This window comes from Sciurus vulgaris (assembly GCF_902686455.1).
Source record: "Sciurus vulgaris genome assembly, chromosome: 16".
In the NCBI taxonomy this organism is placed as follows: Eukaryota; Metazoa; Chordata; class Mammalia; order Rodentia; family Sciuridae; genus Sciurus; species Sciurus vulgaris.
Window position 1 is genome coordinate 18,600,732 of NC_136477.1, and position 22,473 is coordinate 18,623,204.

The following is a 22,473-nucleotide window of genomic DNA, read 5'->3' on the forward strand; positions in this document are numbered from 1 at the left end:
AGAGGGCATTGGAGCTGGAATTAAGAGTATAAAAAGTAAGCATCATGAAAAGACAAATGGAGAGGGATACAAACAGAAGATGGAGCAGATGCAAAAAGCCTAAGGCAGGAAGAAGCCTGGTGCATTTCAGGATCAGCAAGGGTCTAATGTGGCCAGAGCAGACTGCTCTAGGGATTGGCAGAAGTGGGGCATGATAAAAGACTGCATTTTACTTTAAGGGCTTAAGAAATGACAAAGCAGTAGAAAGTCATGAAATGAAAAGTTCCAATGGGGTTTTTGTTGTTGTTTTAGGGAGGTGGGTATCAGAGACTGAACCCAGGGGCACTCAACCACTGAGCCACATCCCCAGCCTTATTGTGTATTTTATTTAGAGACAGGGTCTCACTGAATTGCTTAGCACCTCACTTTTGCTGAGGCTGGCTTGCAATCCTCCTGTCTCACACTCCCAAGCTGTTGGAATTACAGGCATGAGCCACTGCACCTGGCTTTTGTTGTTGTTGTTGTTAAAGACAATGTCTCTTATTTATTTAGCAGTCTTAGACAATGAATCTAAACCTCCCACATGATAGGCAAGTACTCTATCTCTGAACTAAATCCCCAGTAGGGTTTCACTAAGTTGCTCAAGTTGGCCTTCGACTAGAGATCCTCATGTCTCAGCCCTCCAAGTAGCTGGAATTTCAGGCATGTGTCACCATAACCAGTTACAGTTTTTTTGTTTTGGGTGTTTTTTTTAATATATTTTTTAATTGTTGATGGACCTTTATTTTATTAATTTATTTATATGTGGTGCCGAGAATTGAACCCAGTGTCTCACACATTTGAGGCAAGTGCTCTACCGCTGAACCACAACCCCAGCCCCAGTTCCAGTTTTTAAAACCATCCTGGTGACTAGGTGGTCATTCTGCTAGGCTACATAGGCAGAAAGGAGACCAATGAGGCTCACTAGCTTCAAGCAAAGACGATGCTCTTCAGACTAGTGTGATGGCTGTGGAGACAAGACAAGCCACCACAAAGATACAGTAGTGGAACTTGGATTAAAATCCAAATTTTCAAAGTTGATTTTCTGGTCCTGCCAGAGATGGCTCCCCTGCCCACCTCCATTTCATTCTTGACATTCTTCGAAAGGACAAGCCTGGTCACCCCAGGGCCTTTACACTGGCTGTCCACATCTGTGAAGGAAAGGTCTGCCTTCCAGGTCTTTCCTTAGCTGGCATCTTCTCATCATAAATGTCTTCTGCCTAAAAAGGCCTTCCCTGACCACTCAATACCAACAGACTCCAAATCCCACCCCATATCACCACAATTAACTCTTTGTATATATTTGCTCCTTGGTGCACTAATATCCCAGTACAAAATAAGCTTCAGAAAGGAAAAGCCCTGTTGTGGTCCCCTCTGCACCCTCAGTGCCTAACACACAATAAGCACATAAGGTGACTGGGTGACTGCATTTCATCCTAGGGGAGCAGTAAGAGCAAGATTTAAACCTGGGAAAGTGTGTAATGGGAGCCCTCAAAGCAGTTCGAAAAAGCAGTTTTCCCAGAAAGAGGGACACACGCCAGACGGCAGCTGCTACGAAAAGAGGGGTGCAGGACAGCCCAAGGTTGCCGCTGTTTCAGCTCTGAGAGCAGTTATTTCAAAAAACCGGAGGAGTTGACCCCGGTGGCGGCCTCTGTGGAAAACCAGGCGTCTTCAGCAAACCAGACGCGGCGGACAGCAACCTGGGTCTGGGGTCTCAAGGGACGAAGGAGATGCAGAAAGCTCTACTGTGGGCTGTCCAGGAACTGAGGCAAAGGGTCCGCGGGTTGTGACAGGACCGACAGGAGGGCAAAGCGGCGACACGCAGCCCGAAGGACCTAAGCAAGCGCCTGAGGGGAGGCGGGGGCTGTTACCTGCAACATCCCGGTTGTCCATCTTGAGACTCATCCAATCCCACAATGCTCCGGCGCCACCGTGGGGGGGGGGGCAGTTATAGTGCGCATGGCCTGATGGGAGATGTAGTCCGCGTCGACCAAGCAAGCCCTACCATTCCAAGGACACGTAGGGTCTTTCCGGCAGAAATTCAAGTTTTAGTCTACAGACGATATCTAAGTCTCAGTTCTGATTACCCGGGGGCGTCGCCCTGTCCTCACGTTTCCTTGAGTCGCGGCCACCCTAAATATAAACTACATGTTCCAGGATGCCTTGTTCGACAGCTCTCGCGAGATCCGCAAGAACCGCCCGGCCCCGCCCCGTACGCCTGCTTCCGCCTCCCTGTGGAGGAGGCTTGTTGTTGTAGAGGCCAAAATGGCGGCTCAAGCGGCAGCGGCAGCCCAGGCGGCGGCGGCCCAGGCAGCGCAGGCTGAGGCGGCCGAGTCTTGGTACCTGGCGCTTCTGGGCTTCGCTGAGCACTTCCGCACTTCCAGTCCGCCTAAGATCCGCCTGTGCGTGCACTGCCTACAGGCGGTGTTCCCCTTCAAGCCGCCGCAGCGTATCGAGGCCCGCACGCACCTGCAGCTAGGCTCTGTACTCTATCACCACACCAAGAACAGCGAGCAGGCGCGCAGTCACCTGGAGAAGGCGGTGAGCGCGGGCCGGGCCGCGAGGGAGGAGGCACGGGCTCTTTGCGGTTCGCTGGCTGACTAGCCGCGATTCTGGCCGGCAGTGACCGCTTGTAGGGGACCAGGGGCGCCACCTCCGCAAGAGCAGCAGGGCTCCCACTGGTCTCAGCCCGACTCCGAAAGCCGCCAGCCTCTCGGGAACCCGAGGCCCTCATCTCCACCTTACTTTTCTTTTCTGCTGACAGGCGGGGCTTCAGGAACTACCTACTCCCACCTCAGGGTACTCGGAAAGTTGCCTCCTTAGTAGCAACAGGGTCCCAAGATCGTCAGATTTTCAGAAGAACACTAGTTGGTGGCAGTGGGGATACTCTAGATCTATCTCTGGGTTCTTCAACTTCCAACTCCTCAGGGCTCAGCCCCCGGAAGCATCAAACCTGAATGACCCCACAGGAAATGACTTGGGGTCGGGAAAAGTGGAGGTGACAGTTCAGGCATTCCCTGGGAAGTCGAAGACTGGTCTCACGAAACTGGGAGGGTATTCATCCCTTCCCCCCGGACCTGGAAGTCTGGTACTCAGTGTTTGGAGGGTTTTGTGTCCCAATCAGTAGTGTCAGGTGTCATGCGGGAAGGTCAGCCCTGGAGACTGGGTCGGTCTTTTGAGATCCTGTGAGAAGGTGAAATAGGGAATCTGGATTCCAGGACCAGTTGCTCAGTGAGGGCTTGGGGATGGATCTCGGGGCACCTGCTTTCCCACTACCCATTGGTTATTTCTCTCCCTCCCACTATCCATTAAACCCATCCTCTGGGGAAACCACCTACCCTCAACATTACTTGTGTGACATCTTGGTGCTCCAAAGAATGTGGGAAGTTTCTGACTGTGGGTTTGTTTCTGCTCATAGCAACACTGTGCTCCTGCCAGAACCCTGCCTCCCTTTTGTTATTTATCCAGTTCCATTCTGATTAAAGGAGAACCTCCTTGAAAAGAATCAACTTAGATTTTTTTTACCTCCAAGTACTGGGGTTCAGCCCAGTGGTGCTCTACCACTGAGCTACATTCCTAGCCCTTTTTATTTTTAATTTTGAGACAAGTTCTCACTAAGTTGCTGAGGCTCACCTTGAATTGTGATCCTCCGGCCTCAGCCTCCCAAGTCACTGGGATTACTGGAATATACCACCACACTGGCTCAACTCAGTTTTAAGTGTATTGATCTGAGGTAGATCTGAGCTGTCTCTTAGCTAGTAACAGTTTGTGTTCAGGAGTTCAGATCTTTGTTTTGCACACTGTGAAAAGTTAGGAGACAACATTAGTTCTCACTTGATCAACTTCCTTGTTTCAGAGTGAGGTGGTTTGGGCCCAGAAAAGTGAAGTGATTTGCCGAAGGCCACGCAAGTTACTAACAAAACTGGGCTCAAACTCAGGCATAATGATCACCATGTTCCATGCCAAGACAGTATGTCATTATTATTTTGGAGAAGTTTATTTGCTTTCAATCAACAGATATTTATTAAGCTTTTTTCAGGTGCTGGCGATCATTGATGACTAATACAGTACCTACCCATAGAAACTTATGTTTTAGAGGGAGTCAAATGATATATGCAGTAAAAAAGTTAGGCAGTTATGGAAGAACCATGAAATATGGACCAAGATAAGGGATGAAGTCGATGTGGAGCTATTATTTTTGGTAGCAGTAGTGAGGGAATCTGCATTTGTAGGAGTGACATTTGAGCAGGCCTGAGTGGGTGGGGCGGTGAGGCCAGAGATCTGCTTAGGGCATCAGGTTTGGCAAGGAGTGCCTGGCCTGTCAGAGATCAGCAGTGGTTTCAGGATCTCTCCCTGGGCCTTGAGATCCAGTGAAGCACTAGGCTTCATTAGGTGTGGGGGACTGTAGGGCTGCAACTCTGTGCAGGGCTGGCCAGCACCTCCAGTGCATGCACTGGTTCTGAAACTCCCTTCCCTCAATTAAGAACAGATCCTGCCATTTCCCTCCCTTGTCTCCTGGGACTGTGCATACTGTTTCTAGCAGTACTTAATAGTCACTGAGTGTATTGTCATATTTTGCCCACTCAGCCCTGTCTAGCAGATGGAGTCATGCCTAAAATTGCTCTCTTTTAGCCACTTGGTTTCTGGACCCATAATTTCAATCCTTATCCTTGTGAAGTGTTTGCTCAGCTTAACAGAACCTTGAATCTTGTGAGGTTTTCCACAGAGCCGCATAGTCCCCTCCATAGGTCACACCAACTTTAAGCACAGAGATCTTAGTCAGTTGCATCCCCAGTTGTAAATGTCTGGATTTCACTTAAAGTGGCATTGTTTCCCATACTGTTTGTCTTTTATGGTTGTTTGTGTTTTTTATTTTTGATTTTGAGGCAGGGTCTCACAGAGTTTCCCAGGCTGGCCTTGTGTTGCTCTTGCTCCAGCCTCCCAAGTCCTGGGATTATAGGCATTCACCACCATGCATGGCTATGATCTTTTGTGTTACAATGCGAGCCTGCCTTTTTTGGGGGGGCAAAGAGAACACAGTACTGGGGATTGAACCCAGAGGTGCTTAACCACTGATCTTCATCCCCGGCCCTTTTTTATATTTTATTTAGAGACAGGGTCTTGCTGAGTTGCTTAGGGTGTCACTAAGTTGCTGAGACAGGCTTTGAACTCGAGATCTTCCTGCCTTGACCTCTGGAACCACTGGGATTACAGGTGTGCTCCATGGTGCCCAGTCTGGTTTTTTTTTTTTTTTTTTTTTGATTTTTATTTTTTCCATCACATATAGACACGATACCTTTATTTTGTTTATTTATTTATATGATGCTGAGGATCAAACCCAGTGCCTCACACATGCTAGGTGAGCCACAACCCAACCTGGCAAGCATGCTTTTGTATATATTATGTATACATATTTAATAAATATTATATTTTTTTAAATTTTTTGGTCCTGAGAAGTGAACCCAGGGCTCTTCCATGCTAAGTATTCACTCTGCCACTAATAGCCTCTTCATTCTTACTTTTTTTGGGGGGTGGGGGTGTAACCAGGAATTGAACCCAGGGACTGGGTTCACTAAGCCACATCCCCAGTCCTTTTTATTTTTTACTTTGAGACAGGGTCTCACTAAGTTGCTGACGCTGGCTTTGAATTTGTAATCCCGCTACCTCAGCCTTCTGAGCCACTGGATTACAAGTGTGTGCCACTAGGCCCTGCCACTCCCTCCCCCCTTCAGTACAGGTGCTTGAAATAGGCCTCTGCATTCTAGGCAAGCGCTCTACGTCTGACCTACACCCTCAGTTCATCTGACCTAAACCCTCAGTCCTTTTTATTTTGTTTTGAAACAGAGTCTCATTGAGTGGCCCAGGATGGCCTTAAACTTGTGATCCTCCTGCCACTTGGAGGATGCCACTGTACCTGCACAATAAGAAACACCATGCTTAAAAAACTTTTAGTATGTGTATATTACATTGTCATAATTATTAGTTAAACTTCATAGGTTTGTCTATGTAGGAAAAAGCGTAGGGTCTGCCAGGTGCAGTGACACATGCCTATAATTCCAGTGGCTTGGAATCTCCAGTACCCAAAAAAAAATAAAGAGAGAGATGAAACATAGTATCTGTAGGATTCAGTGGGACTCTTAGGTTTCACACATCTACTGAAGGTCTTGGAATATTTACCCCTTGAAGTGAAGTAGACAAGGGGAGACTCTAAGGTTAGATTATTTTCTCTTTGATCTGCACGTATCAGTTTCTGTTTCCTCACCTGTTTGTGAATTATTTAAGAGAAACATATAATAGAGTTACCCATCTGCTTCATCAAGTCTACCAACTTTGAAAGAATTATCAGTTAAATATTCTCATGGGAGTCATGGAGGATGTATCTCCCTTTCCTCTGCAGCTTTTTTGAGACCACAATCATTGGTCTTAGTCATCTTGCCTCTGCAGGCCCTCGGATCTGCTCAGTGGATAATGATACCTAACCTGAAAGCCTCTCTTTTTGTGTGTGCACATATGCACAATACTGAGGATCGAACCCAGGGGCACTCTACCATCAAACTATATCCCTAACCCTTTTCTTTTTTTTTTTGCGGTGCTGGGGATTGAACCCAGGGCCTTGTGCTTACGAGGCAAGCACTCTACCAACTGAGCTATCTCCCCAGCCCTATCCCTAACCCTTTTAATATCTTATTTTGAGGCAGGATCTCACTGAGTTGGCCTCACAGACTGGCCTTGAACTAAATGATCCTCCTGCCTCATCCTCCTGAGTTGCTGGTATTAAAGGCATCTGCCACTGTACCCAGCTTAGCTTCCTTTCTTTGATTATGGTTTTGGCATTTATGTAGATATGTGGTCAGAATTCTTGGCTACTCTGAGACTCCCTAGGTAAATAGTTTGAGATTATAAAAGGTGTTGCTTTCCATAACTATTCATGCAGATTCTGTCAAGTTATATTCCTTTGGACATACTACATTTTCCCTGTATTTTTTTTTTTTTTTCTTACTGCACTCCTATTCCTTTGTGAATTTTCAGTTCTCTTTCAGGGTCTGTGGCTTATTTTATTTTCACACTAGGCTTCCACGCAGACAAATTTATTTCACTCATTTGCACATTTGCTGTAAAACAACAAAAAAAAGTATGTTTACCAATTTCCCCCTCTTTCTTTTTCTACTCTTTTATTTACGTATTTACTTATCTATTGGTGCTAGAGAGTGAACCCAGGGCCTTATACATGCTAAGCATGTACTCTAGAGAACTCCACCTTGAGTCCCAACTTTATTACAGTCTTTTTTTATTTTTTTTTCTACCATACCAGGGATTAGACTCAGAGTCATTTAACCAATGAGCCACATCCCCAGCCCTTTTTATTTTTTTTATTTTGACACAGAGTCTCACTTAGTTGCTTAGGGCACTGCTGAGTTGCTGAGGCTGGTCTTGAACTTGAAATCCTCCTGCCTCAGCCTCCCCAGTTTCTAGGATTACAAGCATGTGCTATTGTACCTGGCTCACATAGTCTTTTTTTTTTTTTTTTTTTTTAGTCCCTGGACATGGAAGGTGCATCATCATTTGTAGATTTTTCTGATTTGAAAGGCGCTGAGGAATAAAGGCTACTTCTCTGAAATGGTATTTTCTGTAATTCAGACAGCCATTCTTTGAACTGACTGCCAGTACCCATGTTGATGCCATGTTTGCTTTCTCTGTGCATTTAGAATGGGGCTGTGGTTTGGTTTGTTGGTCAAGTTTTTATGTTTGTTTATTTTTAATTTTTGGAGGCAAGGTCTCTCTGTGTTGCTCTGGTTTCCCACTCTTGACTTCAAGGCATGTTCTTGCCCCAGTCTCCCAAGTAGCTGGAATTGCAGGCATATGAACCCAACTCAGTCTAGCTTTTTTTTTGTCATTGTTGTTTTTTTTTTTTTGTTTTGGTACCAGGAATTGAACCCAGGGGTGCTTTACCACTGAACTATATCGCCAACCCTTTTTATGTTTTCTTTTGAGACAGGGTCTTGGGACCTCACTAAATTGTTGAGGCTGGCCTTGAACTTGTGATCTTCCTTCCTTAGCCTCCTAAGTCACTGAGATTACAAGCATGTGCCACTATGCTTGGCTCTCAGTTCATTTTGTTGTTGTTGTTGTTGTTTCATTTTGTTTTTGTGGTGCTGGGGATTGAACCCAGGGCCTTGTGTATGCAAGGCAAGCACTCTACCAACTGAGCTATATTCCCAACCCCTCTCAGTCTGCTTTTTAATGGTGGATTTGCTCATCTGGCATACAAAGCAACTCCAGATTGTGCTAGTCAGATGCTTGCTAATTCTGCATCTAGGTTTAGCCTGAGAGCCTATGGTTTACTTTCCTAGCAAGTGATTTAAGTGCTTTCCTTTCTCTTCTTATGGCCTGATAAGGCTTGGTATTAAGCCTTTCCCATCTAGTCCAGCTGGAACAACACTTTCATCCTTCAGGATCATGATCATGTCCTACTAAATTTCATGCCGCATTATCCAGAAATAAAAACTCATGGAAAGAGTGTGTTTGCAGAGCTAACATGAAGCATTTTCTTGGAGCAGGAATCTGTACTTCTGCCTCCTGCTTTCCTTTCCATTTCCTTCACTCTCACTCTTTTTTTCCCATGCTGGCAGTGGAACCAGTGCCTTGGTCATGCTAGACACTCTACCACTGAACCATATTCCTAGCCCCTTCACTCTCACTCTCTTAGTTACCTCCAATTTGGGGAGGTAAAATGTGCATCACTTCACGCTCTACCAACTCACTTCTCTTCTCTACCTCCTGCAATTCTTCCAATTCCTGCCTTGGAATTCCTGCAGCATTTTTGGTGCTTTCTATATGCCAGGCCCCACACTGGTATATTTCAGGGTACTGTTTCATTTGGTCTTCAACAACTCACAGAGTAAGGACCTCCAACTTACTGTTCAATGTGCACACTCAGGTGGTGACTAAAGGATGCACTGGGCCATGGGTACACAGCAGAAAGAGGCAAGGGAGTCTTCTTAATGCTGTGCTTCTATCCTAAGGGAGTAGCACTCAATAACTATTTCTGCACATTTTGATGGTTTAAAAGACCTAACCCTTTTTGTTTGTTTGTTTATTTCAAGGAATAAAAAAGGCATGAAATGCTTTCAATCCTAAACTAAGTCCTCCAGGCACCAACCAGAGATGGGGTGATCTGGGCCCTTCTGCACCTGGTGGCCCTGTGATGATCGTCACTTGCATTCCCTGAGAGCCCCAAGGTGGCTTCTAGAACTTCTGGTAGAGTGTTGACATCCCTGATCTGCATCCTGTAGTCCATCTAACACCTAGGGAGCTCTTAGTTTGACTGCTTTCCTATTATAAGGAAGGAGAAGTAAAGAATATTTTTTAAGATCACAAAGTTAAAAAAAAAAAAAAATCACAAATTAACAATATCCTATATATTATTCTATACCCATTATATACCTATTATATAGGAGATGGATGTATTTCTGATGTATGAGTGGGTCAGTCAGATTTACATCACTGTAATAAAACACCTGAGAGAATCAGCTTATAAGGAGGGAAGGTTTATTTTGGTTCAGTTTTATTTTATTTATTTTTTTTATGTGTTGCTGAGGATTGAACCCAGTACGTCACTCGTGCTAGGCAAGCACTCTACCACTGAGCCACAACCCCAGCCCTAGGTTCACAGTTTTAAAGAGGTTTTAGTCCATGGTTGCTTGACCATGTTGCCTGTGGGCCTGTGATGAGATCATGGCAGGAATATGTGGCAGGAGGCTGCTCATCTCATGGTGGCTGGAAAACAAAGAAAGAAATAGGAGCAGGAACCCTATATCCCCTCCAAGGGCATGCCATGCCAATGGCCTAACTTCCTTCCACTAGGCCCCACTTCCTAAAGGTTCTAGTACTCCCAGTAACACCCCAGGCTGGGGAACCAAGTCCTTGGGGAATATTTCAGGCCCAAACTAAAAATCCTAACAAAGATACAAAAACAAAGTCATTTGGTGTGGTGTCAGACTGATAGTGCTGAGGAAGTGATTGTCCCACCTTGACACCAAAACCACTCTCCAGCTTCAGATACGTGTTATGCAGGTCAGTTCAAGGTGTCACTGATGCATGGCCAGGCAAGGTGGCACACGCCTGTAATCCCAACAACTTGGGAAGCTGAGGCAGAAGGATCACAAGTTCAAGGCCAGCCTTGGGCAACTTAGCAAGACCCTGTCTCAAAAGAAAATCAAGCCTTGCAAGCACAAGGCCCTGGGTTCAATCCCCAGCACCGCAAAAAAAAAAAAAAAAAAGAAAATCAAAAGGGCTGGGGTTATAGCTCAGTGATAGAGCACCCATGGGTTCAGTCTTCTGGACTGCAAAAAACAAAACTACAGCGACATTTGGAGAAAAGGTGATGTTTGTACTGTTTAAGAATTAAGGCTCTATCTGAAAGGCATAAGACTTAGTTCTTTGTTCATTTGCACATATGGAAACCCTTATATTCCAACAATACTAGATAAACTGTATTTGTTATCTGAATAGATAAAGCCATTGCTTATGCAGCAGATGTTTTCCAAGTATCTACTGTATGTCTGCCCGTTGCAGGCACTGGGAACACAGCATTGACTGAGGCAACACGTCATGAAGCTTTATCTAATATCCTCCGTTTGTATGTAAGCTTGCATAGCACAAAATGACATTTTGGTCAGTGACCAAACTGCACATACAACAGTGGTCACATAACATTATATGGCCTAGTAATGTTGTAGCTGTCTTAGTTTGTATGTGCTTAGATGCAACAACATAATCACCGAACAATGCATTTCATAGAGTGCATCCCCATTATCAGTTAACACATGGGGGCACTTCTGCACAATATTAAAGAATGGTGAAAGGTCATTGGGCCTGGAAAAAGAATGTTCAAGAGCCCTGGGGTCTGTGTGGTTGTAGCTCAGTGGTAGAGTGCTTGCCTGGCATGCACAAGGCTCTGAATTCTATTTCCATCAATGCAGGAACAAAACCAAAAAGAGCTCTAGGATCTAAAATTTCTCAAAAGACTTGGAGCATTGCTAACTCACTTAGTAAATCCCTACCTTGAATCCCATCCTCTGGCCTCCAGCCAGTGCTCCCAACACCCAGTGACTTTCAGAAGAGAAAAGTTCATTCTTGAACCTTTGGGCAAGATACTTCCCAGTTTACCAATCTCTCAACCTCTCCTTCCCTGAGAGCCTGGGAGAAATGTGATTCTCTCTCTCTCTCTCTTTTTTTTTTTTTTTTTTAATACTAGGAATCAAACCCAGAGGTGTTTAACATTGAACCACATTCCCACCCCCTACCACCCCCCACTTTTTTTTTTTCTTTTTTTTTTTTTGAGTCAGGGTCTCACTGAGTTGCTTAGGGTCTTGCTTCATTGCTGAGGCTGGCCTCAATCTTGTCAATCTCCTGCTTCAGCCTCCTGAGTTGCTGGGGTTACAGGCATGCACCACAGCACCCAGCAGAAATGTGATTCTCCTTGCCAATCCCCTTGCCAGAAAACAGAAGGAGTTAACAGGGAAGCTGATCATTACAGACATATCAGGTTCATGAAGAAAAGATGTTAGGAAGGTCAAGAGCAAATTAGGTCTATCCCAACTATCTGCTGAATAGATGTTAACCACACAAAAGCCCCCAAAGGAGAAAGAATTTTAAAATTATTGCCATAAGGAGACATTAATGGTCCCACACAGGCCTAAGCTGGTCAGCACTGGCCAAGATTTCATATAAATGGAACAATGGTGTCCTCCCCAGGCAGTGGGCAATTAGATGCATCCCTTGCAAGTTGCCTCCTACAGACATGCCTGTGCAGGCTGTCCTCAGCACCAGACCCATAGTGCACTGAGGGTGGTGAGCAAGAGCATCCCTGGTCTTGAAAGGAAGCCTTCTTTGCCCAAATGGGATTGGGGGGTTTCACATCTTCTCTCATTGCCTAGCTTATGTATGTTGGGGTGTAGTGGCAGAGAAATGAAGTAAGCTTTATTTATCACAGTTCCAAGGCATGCCAGGGTACTGAATATGGATACTGAATTTATCCAGCCCACTGTATCTTGGCCACCCAGGACTCTCTCTAAAAGGCTTCCTTTCTCTCTGGAGGCCTTGCCTGCCCTGTGATATCAATGTTGTGGTTGGATAGCATCTTGGCATGACTCTAGCCCAGCTCCTCCTCCACAATGTTTCCTTTCCTGTGACTGACTGTCCCTCCTAATTGGAGCTTCCAGAGCTTCTCTTGCTAAACTGAACTTCAAGGTGAAGTGGCTTCTGTGGGAAGGACCCTTGACTTTAGTGGTCACCAGTTCCTCCATATCACAAATGCTGTCTCCACCACACATTGCCTCCTGCTGAAGAGCCTCACCTCTAAGGCTACACCGTTGGCTTCAGGTGCTGGCCTATTCCCCTTTGGAGATTTAAAGTTCCTCTTGTCCATGCTTCAGGGGACCTTGGGTGGGAACAGGAGGAGGCAGACTGGCTTTTTGCCATAGGCATCAGTATCAGTAATCCTGGCATTTGGAGTCCCTCTCTCTGTCCCTCCCACGGTCCCACAGCTCCCCCTCCTGGCCTACCTGTGTCTTGTAGGCAACTGGTCTCGGCTCAAGACTATCCCACTTTTGTGACTTCTCCAGTCATCCTTTAGCTGCCCCCCCAGCCACTGAACCCTCGGGCACACTGGCTCCTCTCTGTGCATTGTTTTTAAAATATTTTTAGTTGTAGATGGGCACAATACCTTTATTTTTATGTGGTACTGAGGGTCAAACCCAGTGCCTCCCTCGTGCTAGGCAAGCACTCTACACTGAGCTACAATCTCAGCCCTCTCTGTGCATCTGGGACAGTCTTAAAACTCCAATCTAGTTGATCACTTCATTTTTAACCTCTAACTAAGGCTCCACAGCCAGGGGTGGAAGCACAGTTCCACTCCACATGAGTGGCACAGAGACTCATCGGCCTTCCATTCCCACTTTGAAAGGACTGACACACCAAGACCTATTCTCCAAACTCCAGTTGTACCTGGTTCCTTGTGTGATGCTTTGCTGAACATCTTCCTCTCTGCCTGAATGTCAGCCCTACTGCAGTGTTGCATATGGGGACTTCATCAAACCCAGATGAACTATGGGCTCCTTTCCTGTCTGAAGTTGACCCTGCCAAGGGTAGAAAGAATCTGACTCCCAAGTGCCAACCCCTCTTCTGATGTCAGAAGAGGGTAGCTAGCCTCTCTTCCCTAGGTACCCACCAAGTGCCCTATGGCTTTATTTCCATTGCTGCATTGAAAGGAAACTGAGCCAGCTCTCTCAGGCTGAGGCGGCCACTTTCCTGTTTAACTGGACTTCTGTAATGGGGGCTGGGGAGCAACCTGTAAAAACCCCAAAGTAGCTAGGCATGATGGTGCACACCTGTAATCCCACAGGCTCGGGAGGCTGAGGCAGAAGGATCACAAGTTCAAGCCAGCCTCGGTAATTTAGCAAGACTATCTGTAAATATAATGTAAAAAGGGCTGACGATGTAGCTCAGTGGTTGAACTTCCCTGGGTTCAATCCCCAGTACCAAAAAAAAAAAAAAATCCCAAAGTGAGCCCATAACTGGGCACCTGGTATTTGTTTGCCTGAGAATTAATCCTTTTTTCCTTTCTTTTTCAGTGGTTGATATCACAGCAAGTATCCTTTTCTTATTGGGACCTTTCCTTTTGGTTTTTATTTTTGTTGTTATTGTTGCTTTGGGTATTTTGTTTCTGTAGTGCTGGGGTTGAACCCAGGATTTGGTGCCTGTTAGGCAAGTGCTCTGCCACTGAGCTACACCCCAGCCCTGTATCTGTTCCCTTGAAGGAATGTTCTATTTAAATAAAAGAAATTTGTTAGATTTGAATGTGAAGAATCCCTGCTCTATCCTTGACTGCCCCTCTAAAGCAGAAGTCTCTCCCTGGATGCCATGTTGTGCCCCCATACTCTGGCATCTGGCTCCCCACCCACCTGCAACAAGTCCAGGGGTCACTGGAGAGTATGAGAACTTGGAACACCAGGCACACCTCTGCAGGGTTGGAACCCTGAGTTGTGAACCTTTAAATTGACCTTTTTGCAGTGTCTACTTCCTTAACTGGACATCACCAGATCCCACAGTTTGAAGACGTTAAATTTGAAGCAGCAAGTCTGTTGTCTGAATTGTACTGTCAAGAGGTAAGAACATACTAAGTTTTGTGGAAACAAAGAATCTCTCCCTTTTGCTGTGGGAGAGTGACAACTTCGGGCTCACAGAATACGAAGTCCTTTCTGATTTTTAATACTTCAAATCATCATCATAAAAAAAAAAAAAATCCTTCAGTATTTACAAAGGGTTAGTTCAGGATCTGCCTCCAATATGATAGCAGACAGAACCTACACACATCCTCCCATAGATTTCTTTTATTATTTATTTTTATTCTTTGTGGTGCTGGGAGTTGAACCCAAGGCCTCATGCATCCTAATGAGCACATACTCTACCATCGAGCTTCCTACACCTACTAGCCCCTCTCCCATAGACTTTAAATCATGTCTGGATTACTTAAAACATTTAATGCAATGTAAATGCTATGCAAAAATTTCATACTATGTTGTTTAGGGAATAAGGACAAGAAAAAACGCCTGTATATGTTCACTACACACCCAGTTTGTTTTTCCCTGAATATTTTTGATCCATGGCTGTCTGAATCCATAGTTGCAAAACCCACGTACAGAGAACCAACTGTTCTTTCTGCTTCCTACACCTTAGTACCAGAGCTTCTGTGAGTAATCATTTGCTAACAAGGGCCAGCCGAATCCTTTAACAGGTCCATAGTTTGCTTGCTTCCCTGCTCCCTGTGATGTGTCAAGAATCGAACCCAGGACCTTGTACATATTAGGTAAATGCTCCCTACTGAGCCACGTTCCCCAGCCCTAGTTTGACTCTTTATCTGGTTTCTGTTTTCAGTTGCACTTGAAAATTGCCTTCCCTGCTTCAAAAAGATTCATGAGGTGGCCTGGGCAGCAAGAATTGTGTGTTCCATGTCCCTGGCGCATCTTTCTGGTCTTAGAACATGGAAACTAGGCACTGGCATCACATTTGATGGAGCAGGATTTTGAACTGAAGCTACTTTCAGTTTAGTTGAATAAAAAGTTATTTTAAGAGTAGTGCAGAAACTTCCCAACCAGTGAGTCCAGTAAAAAATTTTTTTTTCCTTTAATAAAGTAACTTGGCAACCCAAAAAAATCCTTTGATGAGGACAAACAGGAACGGCCTTCTGGCACAGCAGCTGCTACATAAGGAATCCAGCTTGATTGCTAGCTTGTTTTTTTCCTCCTTGAACTTGACTATTTCCTTTCAGAATTCCGTTGATGCAGCAAAACCACTGCTGCGGAAAGCAATTCAGATCTCGCAGCAGACCCCATACTGGCACTGCCGCCTGCTCTTCCAGCTTGCTGTGAGTACCCCAAGTACAAATAATAGCAGAAAACCAGGATCCATAGGTTCCCCTCAGGCTGTTCCACTATGCAGGCAGGTATATGAGGACATTTCTGACATTTCTTTAACCTGCTAACAAGCATCCTCCAGCTTTGGTCCTTAGCAGCATCCCTAGCTTGTGCCTTGCTTTTAGCAGTGCCTAAGGCTCTATGAAGTGCTATAGTACCGAGGGTAATCGATGAAAGTGCCTGTCTCCCAGGGGCCAACCCAGGGACTTGTGCAAGTTGGGCATCTTCAAGTTCTCCCTCTTTGCCATTCCCCTTGTCCTGTGTCCATTGTAGTTAGGGAATGTTTCCTGCCAGAGGCCCTGTGAGTTCTTTAAGAACTGAACAGAGAGCCAGGAATAGTGGCACAGAGCCTGAGTCTCAGCCATTTGGGAAGCTGAGGCAAGAGAATTGTCCAAGCCCAGGAGTTTGACACCACTAGGTAACCCTGGGTCTCAAAAACAAGAAATATGCAGAGATTCCAGAAACCGCCTATTAGACAATGAGTGCTGAGTCAAGCCTTATTTCCCAGAGCTCCATTCATGGGGCCTGCTGGGGCACAGCCTCATCCTGGGCTCTACCCGATTCCCCCCACAACCTACCTTCAACTCCTCAGATGTAGATGATGCCCAAATCCCTGTGTGCCAAGATGCTTAGATGGGCGAGCTCTCTGAGCTGGGCCTTTCTAGCTCTGCTAGAGGGACAGGTAGGCTCCACCCTGTGTTGGAGCTCTTCTCTCCTGGGCCCTTCCAGCACCTCCCCTTCACTAGGTACCCTCTGGCAGCATCCTTGGCCAGCATTTCCTATCTTGAGACAGCCTGAATGGCAGGCTGGCCCACCTTCCATGATAGCCCTATCACCCACCAGGGCACATAACATGTTGGCCCTAGGCCCAACCAGGGGAACTCCTCATTACAGGAAGGTCTGACTGAGAGGGTCCCCATGCATCTGTCTCCTTTAATCTTCCCATGCACTATGTCTCTTGGTAAATGACGAAGCAGGCCATGCATTGAGTCACTCACCCCAGATTACAGAGTTAATAAGCATCATATGCATGGTGAGGAGGAACATGAACTCTAAACTGTAAACCTGCCGGTGACTCTGGTCTCCCTTTTAGCCTTATAAGGCTTTTGGATTTTCAGCCTCTTAAGGCTAGATGCTTGCCCCTGAGGGAGTCCCTCATCAGCCCCAGAGCACACCAGAGATGCTCTCCTCAGGAGAACCAGGAAGCACCCAGACTTACCCTGGGCACTCACACAGTCTTGGGGGTCTGTGCTTATGAAAATTAACTGCTGGTTCTGTGCCCCAGTAAGTTTACATGCTGTGTACTGTAGGTAAGGTAGAGAGAAAAATTAACATTGATGAGATAAAATGGTTAATTTAGCTTAAAACTAACACTGATTTTGTTGACATGTCAGGAGGTCCTGTTGGAGTTGCTTTAGCAAAGCAGTAAGGCTAGGCGCCATAAAACAAACAGGTTTGGCAGCAGCCGTCATTGCTCTTTCTCTCCTTTTTAGCAACTGCACACACTTGAGAAGGACCTGGTATCAGCCTGCGACCTCCTGGGCGTGGGGGCCGAGTACGCCCGGGTGGTGGGATCTGAGTACACACGGTAGGCACCCACTCCACCCCTCCCCTCCAGCTCTTGGTTACAGAAAGAGCTTGGCCATTTTGTTACTGAGCACAATCAAATAGAATTTTAGTGTGAAAAAAATGCCCATCCTTTTGCATAATTAGAGATAAGCAAGTGAAAGGTACGGTGAAATGACTTTTACCCTGTTGGTTTATAAACTAAAAAGCTGGATAAGGCTGAGGGACAGCTGGAATTATCTACAGAGTTGGCACTTACACATTTCTAGCATCTCTTGAAATAACAAGTGTTCATACCATATGCTTAGCTATTGCTCTTCATGCATAGATGCACCTGCAGTAGCATGGGGCATGCACAACACAGACTACAGATGACTTCACCTGTTCAGTGCACTGAGAAATCTTTGGATCAAGAACAGGAGGCAGACTAAGCCACTATTTATGTCAAAGAAAGGACATAAGATCACATGCACAAAACGGCATGGACTGTCTAGATTTGTTTCAAGGGTCAGGGGTCAGACACCACCATCATTCCCAGTGTACTCTCTCTGAGGGCCTCCTATCTCTCTCTCTCCCACATAGAAGAATACTTTTTAGTAGGTGGCTCCATACAGCAGTGTTCTTACTGTGTGCAAGCATGTTGGGTTTCTGGAAAATTCCCACACTGGACCTTCTTGACCCAAGTGCAGGTATTCTGGGGATAGGCTTTAGAATTTCCAGGCCCTTGAAGCACCATCCTGCTCCCTGCAGGCTATTCTTTTCCCTGGAACACTAAGTATTCAGAACCATTGCTTGACTGCCCCATCCTGGGCTGGTGGTGGTTATACTCGTTGACCTAAGGGGCCCCACATTCTAGACCCTCCTTGTCCCTTGCATTTTTCTACTATGACTGAGTCTGTGGTGACATGCCAGCCCTGCAGGACTCTGGGGTTTTTCAGCAAGTCTCAAGACCACTCTTTTAGGAACAGCTGCTCACAGAACATTCACCTGTGAGCAGTGCCCTGACAGGCCTCCTTAGGCATATAGCTTAGTGTCACGTGGTTTGTGCTGAATGGCCTGGTAGACACACACCAAGGCTCAATGCCTATAGATACCCTGGCTTAAAGCCTTGTACCAGCAACATAGGGCCTCTTAACCTCTGCATTTTCTGTCTGAAAACATTGGAACCTACATGAACTCTTCTATGTAATTTCAAAAATGAGATGCAGGTAGCTAAACCTTAGAGTATCCAGGAGGTGAGGTAACAACAGAGAGCAGCGCAGTGTGTAGGCAAGGGAACCACACTATCTGGTACTTGTCCTAACTCTGTCTCTTGACCTCCTGCCAGTTTCCTCACATATAAATGAGAGAATGATGCTGACTTCATTGGGTCTTAGTCACAGTCCATAAGGACCCTGAGAAAACTGGGAAGACAAAGATTTGATGTTTAAAAAAAAGGGGGGGGGCTTGCTTGTGGGCATGGCAATTAAAGCTGCTTTTTTGTGGGGTTTATTTGTTTTTTGTTTTTTGTTTTGTTTTGTTTTGTTTTGTTTTGCAGTTCTGGGAATGGAACCCAGGGCCTCATACATGCTTAGGCAAGTGGCCTACCACTGAGCCACATCCCCAGCCCTAACAGCTATTTCTAAAACCAGGATCCTCTCAGCCCTAATGCCAGTGCCAAAGAGGCACCTTTGGAGTTGAGCTTGGGAAGAGCACCCTGGCTGTCTTCTGAACTTTCCTTACAGTGCTTATCTTGTAACTTGTGGCTGGGAACAGCTGTGAGTGTTCTTTTACAAAGTGTAGAAAGAGCCGGACAGAGTGGTGCACACCCATAAATTCAACTACTTGAGAGGCTGAAGAATTGCAAGTTTGAGCAACTAAGTGAGGCTCTTGTTTTGAAATAAAAGGGGCTGGAGATGTAGCTCAGTGGCAGTGTGTTTGCCTAGCATACATGAGGCTCTGAGTTTAATCCCTAGTACAGCAAAAGAAAGGGAGAAAGAGTAGGATAAAGAGGCAATAGAAACCTGCCAAGGATAGAGGTGAGACTGCTGCTGGGCCTGAGTCTTCCTGAGTTTGTCCCCTTAACCCTGAAAGGAACCTAATAGGGGCTTTGCCAGGTTCACAGACAAGATAGTGGAGCATTGAGGAACCCCCACTTGCTCTCACCCTGTGTGTTCCCTTCTGCCAGGCCCACTGTCTGCTGTCAGGACATTGAGATGATAATGAGTGTGCCATCTTCTATCTTTATCTAAGCTGTGCAAAAAAAGTTAACAGAATTGGACAAAATGCAGCAGTCTTGTAAATAAGACAAACCTCACTGGGGACTCATCCACTTGACCACCCCCAAAGGCAGCTCATTAGGTCCCCTGAGCATTAGGGCAGCCACAGTTATTCTAGGAAGATCCTGGGCCCTCAAAGATCTGATTTATCTCTGTTTTCCAGGGCGCTGTTCCTGCTCAGCAAGGGGATGGTAAGTTGAGGCTGGGCAGGAGACTCTGGTGCAGCCCATGTTGTGGAAGTGAGGCCTGACCCACACACACAGGGTCTGCACACACCCCACCCACTCTCCATGGTATGGTCCCTCAGCTGCCCAGACTCTTAGAAATGGCAAGCAGCCTCAGAGTGAGGGCTGTGTGCTCTTATGGGGTTCAGAGTTGAAACTCAGATTCCAGGTTGTGGAATTTATGCTGAGGAAGGAGCCTGGCCAGGCTTTCTTCCAGCGTGGCTTTGCTCCCTGGGGTGGTAGTAATGTCTCACAGTAGGCGGTTGGGGAGCTCTGTGTGCCCATGAGAGGCTCCCGCAAATGCTAAAGTACAGTGCTTGCACCCCTCCTTCCCCAGCTGCTGCTGATGGAACGCAAGTTACAGGAAGTACACCCACTGCTGACCCTGTGTGGGCAGATCGTGGAGAATTGGCAGGGGAACCCCATCCAGAAGGAGTCACTGCGCGTCTTCTTTCTGGTGCTCCAGGTGACCCACTACTTGGATGCTGGGCAGGTGCGTGGTGCCTCTCACAGGAGGAATCTGCTGGGGAGTGGCAGGTGGCATGGATGGGTGCAAGCAGCAAATGGAATGTGGGCACTGTCATCACCCTGATACTCTACAGGTCTGTCATTCTGCTGTGTGCTCACACGCACACAAAACCCCATGCTGCTCTGGCACACCTGCTGGCACCATCATATCTTTCTTGTGCCCCTACAAGCAGAGTGTGCCCTGAAAACAGGGTCTATTCCAGTAACCCTAGCCTCACTCAGGAGTAGTGATGAGTGACCTCGCACACATTCACTCAGTGTATAAACAGGCGGAGGCCTGTATTGGCCAATTGGGAAATCATGAGAGTAAACCCTAAAGGTTCTGGAAGCAGGAGGTGTTTACAGTGTCTGTCTACCCCTTTCCCAAGCAGATGATGACCTTGTGAGGTTTAGGGACTGATGCCAGCCATATCTAAGCCTCAACCTGGTAATGCTGGTGTGGTTGAGGAGTGGCTTTGTTTGAGCACCTGTACCTGTACCTGTGCTTGTGTGACTGTCTCAGCCTTTTGGGTGGATGTGTGAGCTGCTTGTCCACCTCAGCCCCACCCCTGCCCCCATGAACCTGCCACTTAGAGTGGCAGGGCCACTCTAAGGTACTGGGAGGCCACCGGTGGACACTTACAGCAATGAGGGTCCTAGAAAGTATCAAGTGGTCTTCTCATTAGTAAAAGTCTTCCTCAGTTCCTCTATATGTTCCTACCTTTGCCCATTGGACTAAGCTCCTTGCTCAGCGTGTAGTAACACAGCAAACTACAGCCATCAGTTTTCATTGGATGCTGAGGGCCCTGTGTGACCTCAGGACAGGGTACCTGGTGCAGACAAGCCATTTAGTCAGAGCCATAGTACTGCAGGCACTCCTGGACCCTGGAGGCTACTGCTCACACCCAAGAATTACCTGCCAAATATGTGGCCCTGCCCCACACTCAATCCAGCTAATCCCTGGGGGAGGGGGACTTCCTGTAGGAGGCAGATAGGGCAGAAGGGGACAGTGAATTCTCTAGAAGGAAGAAGCCAAGGGTGGCAGAGTGGGAAAGGGCAGCTTCTTAAGCATGGGTGCCACTTGCGTGCTCCAACAGGTAAAGAGTGTAAAGCCATGCCTGAAGCAGCTGCAGCAGTGCATCCAAACCATCTCCACGCTGCACGATGACGAGATCCTGCCCAGTAATCCCGCTGACCTCTTCCACTGGCTGCCTAAAGAGCACATGTGCGTGCTTGTCTACCTGGTGAGTTCACACTGGTCCCGGGTCAGGGACAGGGAGAGGGCCCCATTGACCTCTGCTGGCTGGTCTTCTTGCTAGGTGACGGTGATGCACTCCATGCAGGCAGGCTACCTGGAGAAGGCACAGAAGTACACGGACAAGGCTCTCATGCAGCTGGAGAAGCTCAAGAGTAAGTTGGACTCACAGCGCCCCCTGGTGGGTGGCTCAATAAGGCGCCACCTGTGGTGGAGCTCAATGACCACAGCACCAGTCCCTACTTGGTGGGTCTTTGGCTCCCAGTCGCTGATACCTGCAGCCAACATGAGAGCAGAGCAGGCAGGCTTGGGAACAAGGGGGAGCCCTTGACTGGCCAGGGCCTCATTCCATCCCTGTCCTGTCCATCCCAACAGTACAGGATGGCCATGTGAATTAGCAGGGCTCCACTCAATACCTGCCAGTGCAGTGTTGCTCAGTCAAGAAAGGTAGGGATGGTTTTGCCACTCGTTATCAGTGTTGTGACATTAACACGCTCAGGGTAAAGTTGTAGTCAGAACTTGGCCCTCACTGACCCGTGCCTGGTCCCTTAGAGGTTGTAGGTTCTTTACAGATGCTCAGCTAATTAGTCTATCCTTTGGGAATAGGACCTTTGTGTAGCATCAACCCAGAGCCTCCAGTATGTGTGGCTAGCTCAGCATCCCCATAAATCTGCTCTTTTGCTTCCTGTGTCCTCTTGAGTACCGCTGGGGAAGGTCTTTAGAACTGAGAAACTCCAAAACCCAAAGGGACTGTGATTCTCTTTCCCTGTATCTGTACTGGGAAAAGACCTCACCATCTGGTTCTAACACAAGGATAGCTGCTTAATGCTGCCAGGCGCTTCCCAGGGTCCTTGCCACTGCCTTGGGCCTTGTTACACGGCCTAAAGATTCAAAGTAACTTCAATACTAGAACCTCCTTGTCCAAAAATGCCCTTGAGCACCTATTGAGGGGTGATAATATATCAAAGATAAAGATTAATCACTCTAGGCCTTTTTTTTTTTTTTTTAATACAAGCCAGAACCTTGCTGTATTGTCCAGGCTGGCCTTAAATTTCCAGCTTACACATTCCTCTTGCCTCATCCTCTTGAGTATCTTGGGCTACAGGGACATGCGACCATGCTTCATCAAAAAAGTCACTTCTCGGGCTGGGGTTGTGACTCAGTGGTAG

General features: G+C 46.8%; 2 protein-coding genes across 5 annotated transcripts in view; one reads left to right on the plus strand and one right to left on the minus strand.

The window, feature by feature from the left end:
- SUGP1 (SURP and G-patch domain containing 1) overlaps positions 1-2,049 on the minus strand; it is a 31,424-nt gene extending 29,375 nt beyond the window's left edge. For both annotated transcript variants that reach the window (XR_013760102.1, XM_079116747.1), the window contains exon 1: positions 1,890-2,049. Coding sequence is in view for 1 of the 2 variants with exons in the window: in XM_079116747.1 (XP_078972873.1) it covers positions 1,890-1,923 (34 nt within the window). In the remaining variant the exon portion in view is untranslated. The remainder of the gene's footprint in view (positions 1-1,889) is intronic.
- Positions 2,050-2,248: 199 nt separating this feature from the next.
- MAU2 (MAU2 sister chromatid cohesion factor) overlaps positions 2,249-22,473 on the plus strand; it is a 33,885-nt gene continuing 13,660 nt past the window's right edge. For 2 of the 3 annotated variants that reach the window (XM_079116746.1, XM_079116745.1), the window contains exons 1-9: positions 2,249-2,559; positions 13,653-13,670; positions 14,121-14,186; positions 15,350-15,445; positions 16,988-17,082; positions 19,482-19,509; positions 19,880-20,035; positions 21,147-21,293; positions 21,369-21,459. In XM_079116746.1, the coding sequence (XP_078972872.1) occupies positions 2,284-2,559; positions 13,653-13,670; positions 14,121-14,186; positions 15,350-15,445; positions 16,988-17,082; positions 19,482-19,509; positions 19,880-20,035; positions 21,147-21,293; positions 21,369-21,459 (973 nt within the window). In that variant the 5' untranslated portion in view covers positions 2,249-2,283. The remainder of the gene's footprint in view (positions 2,560-13,652; positions 13,671-14,120; positions 14,187-15,349; positions 15,446-16,987; positions 17,083-19,481; positions 19,510-19,879; positions 20,036-21,146; positions 21,294-21,368; positions 21,460-22,473) is intronic. The other variant, XM_079116744.1, reaches the window with a different exon arrangement.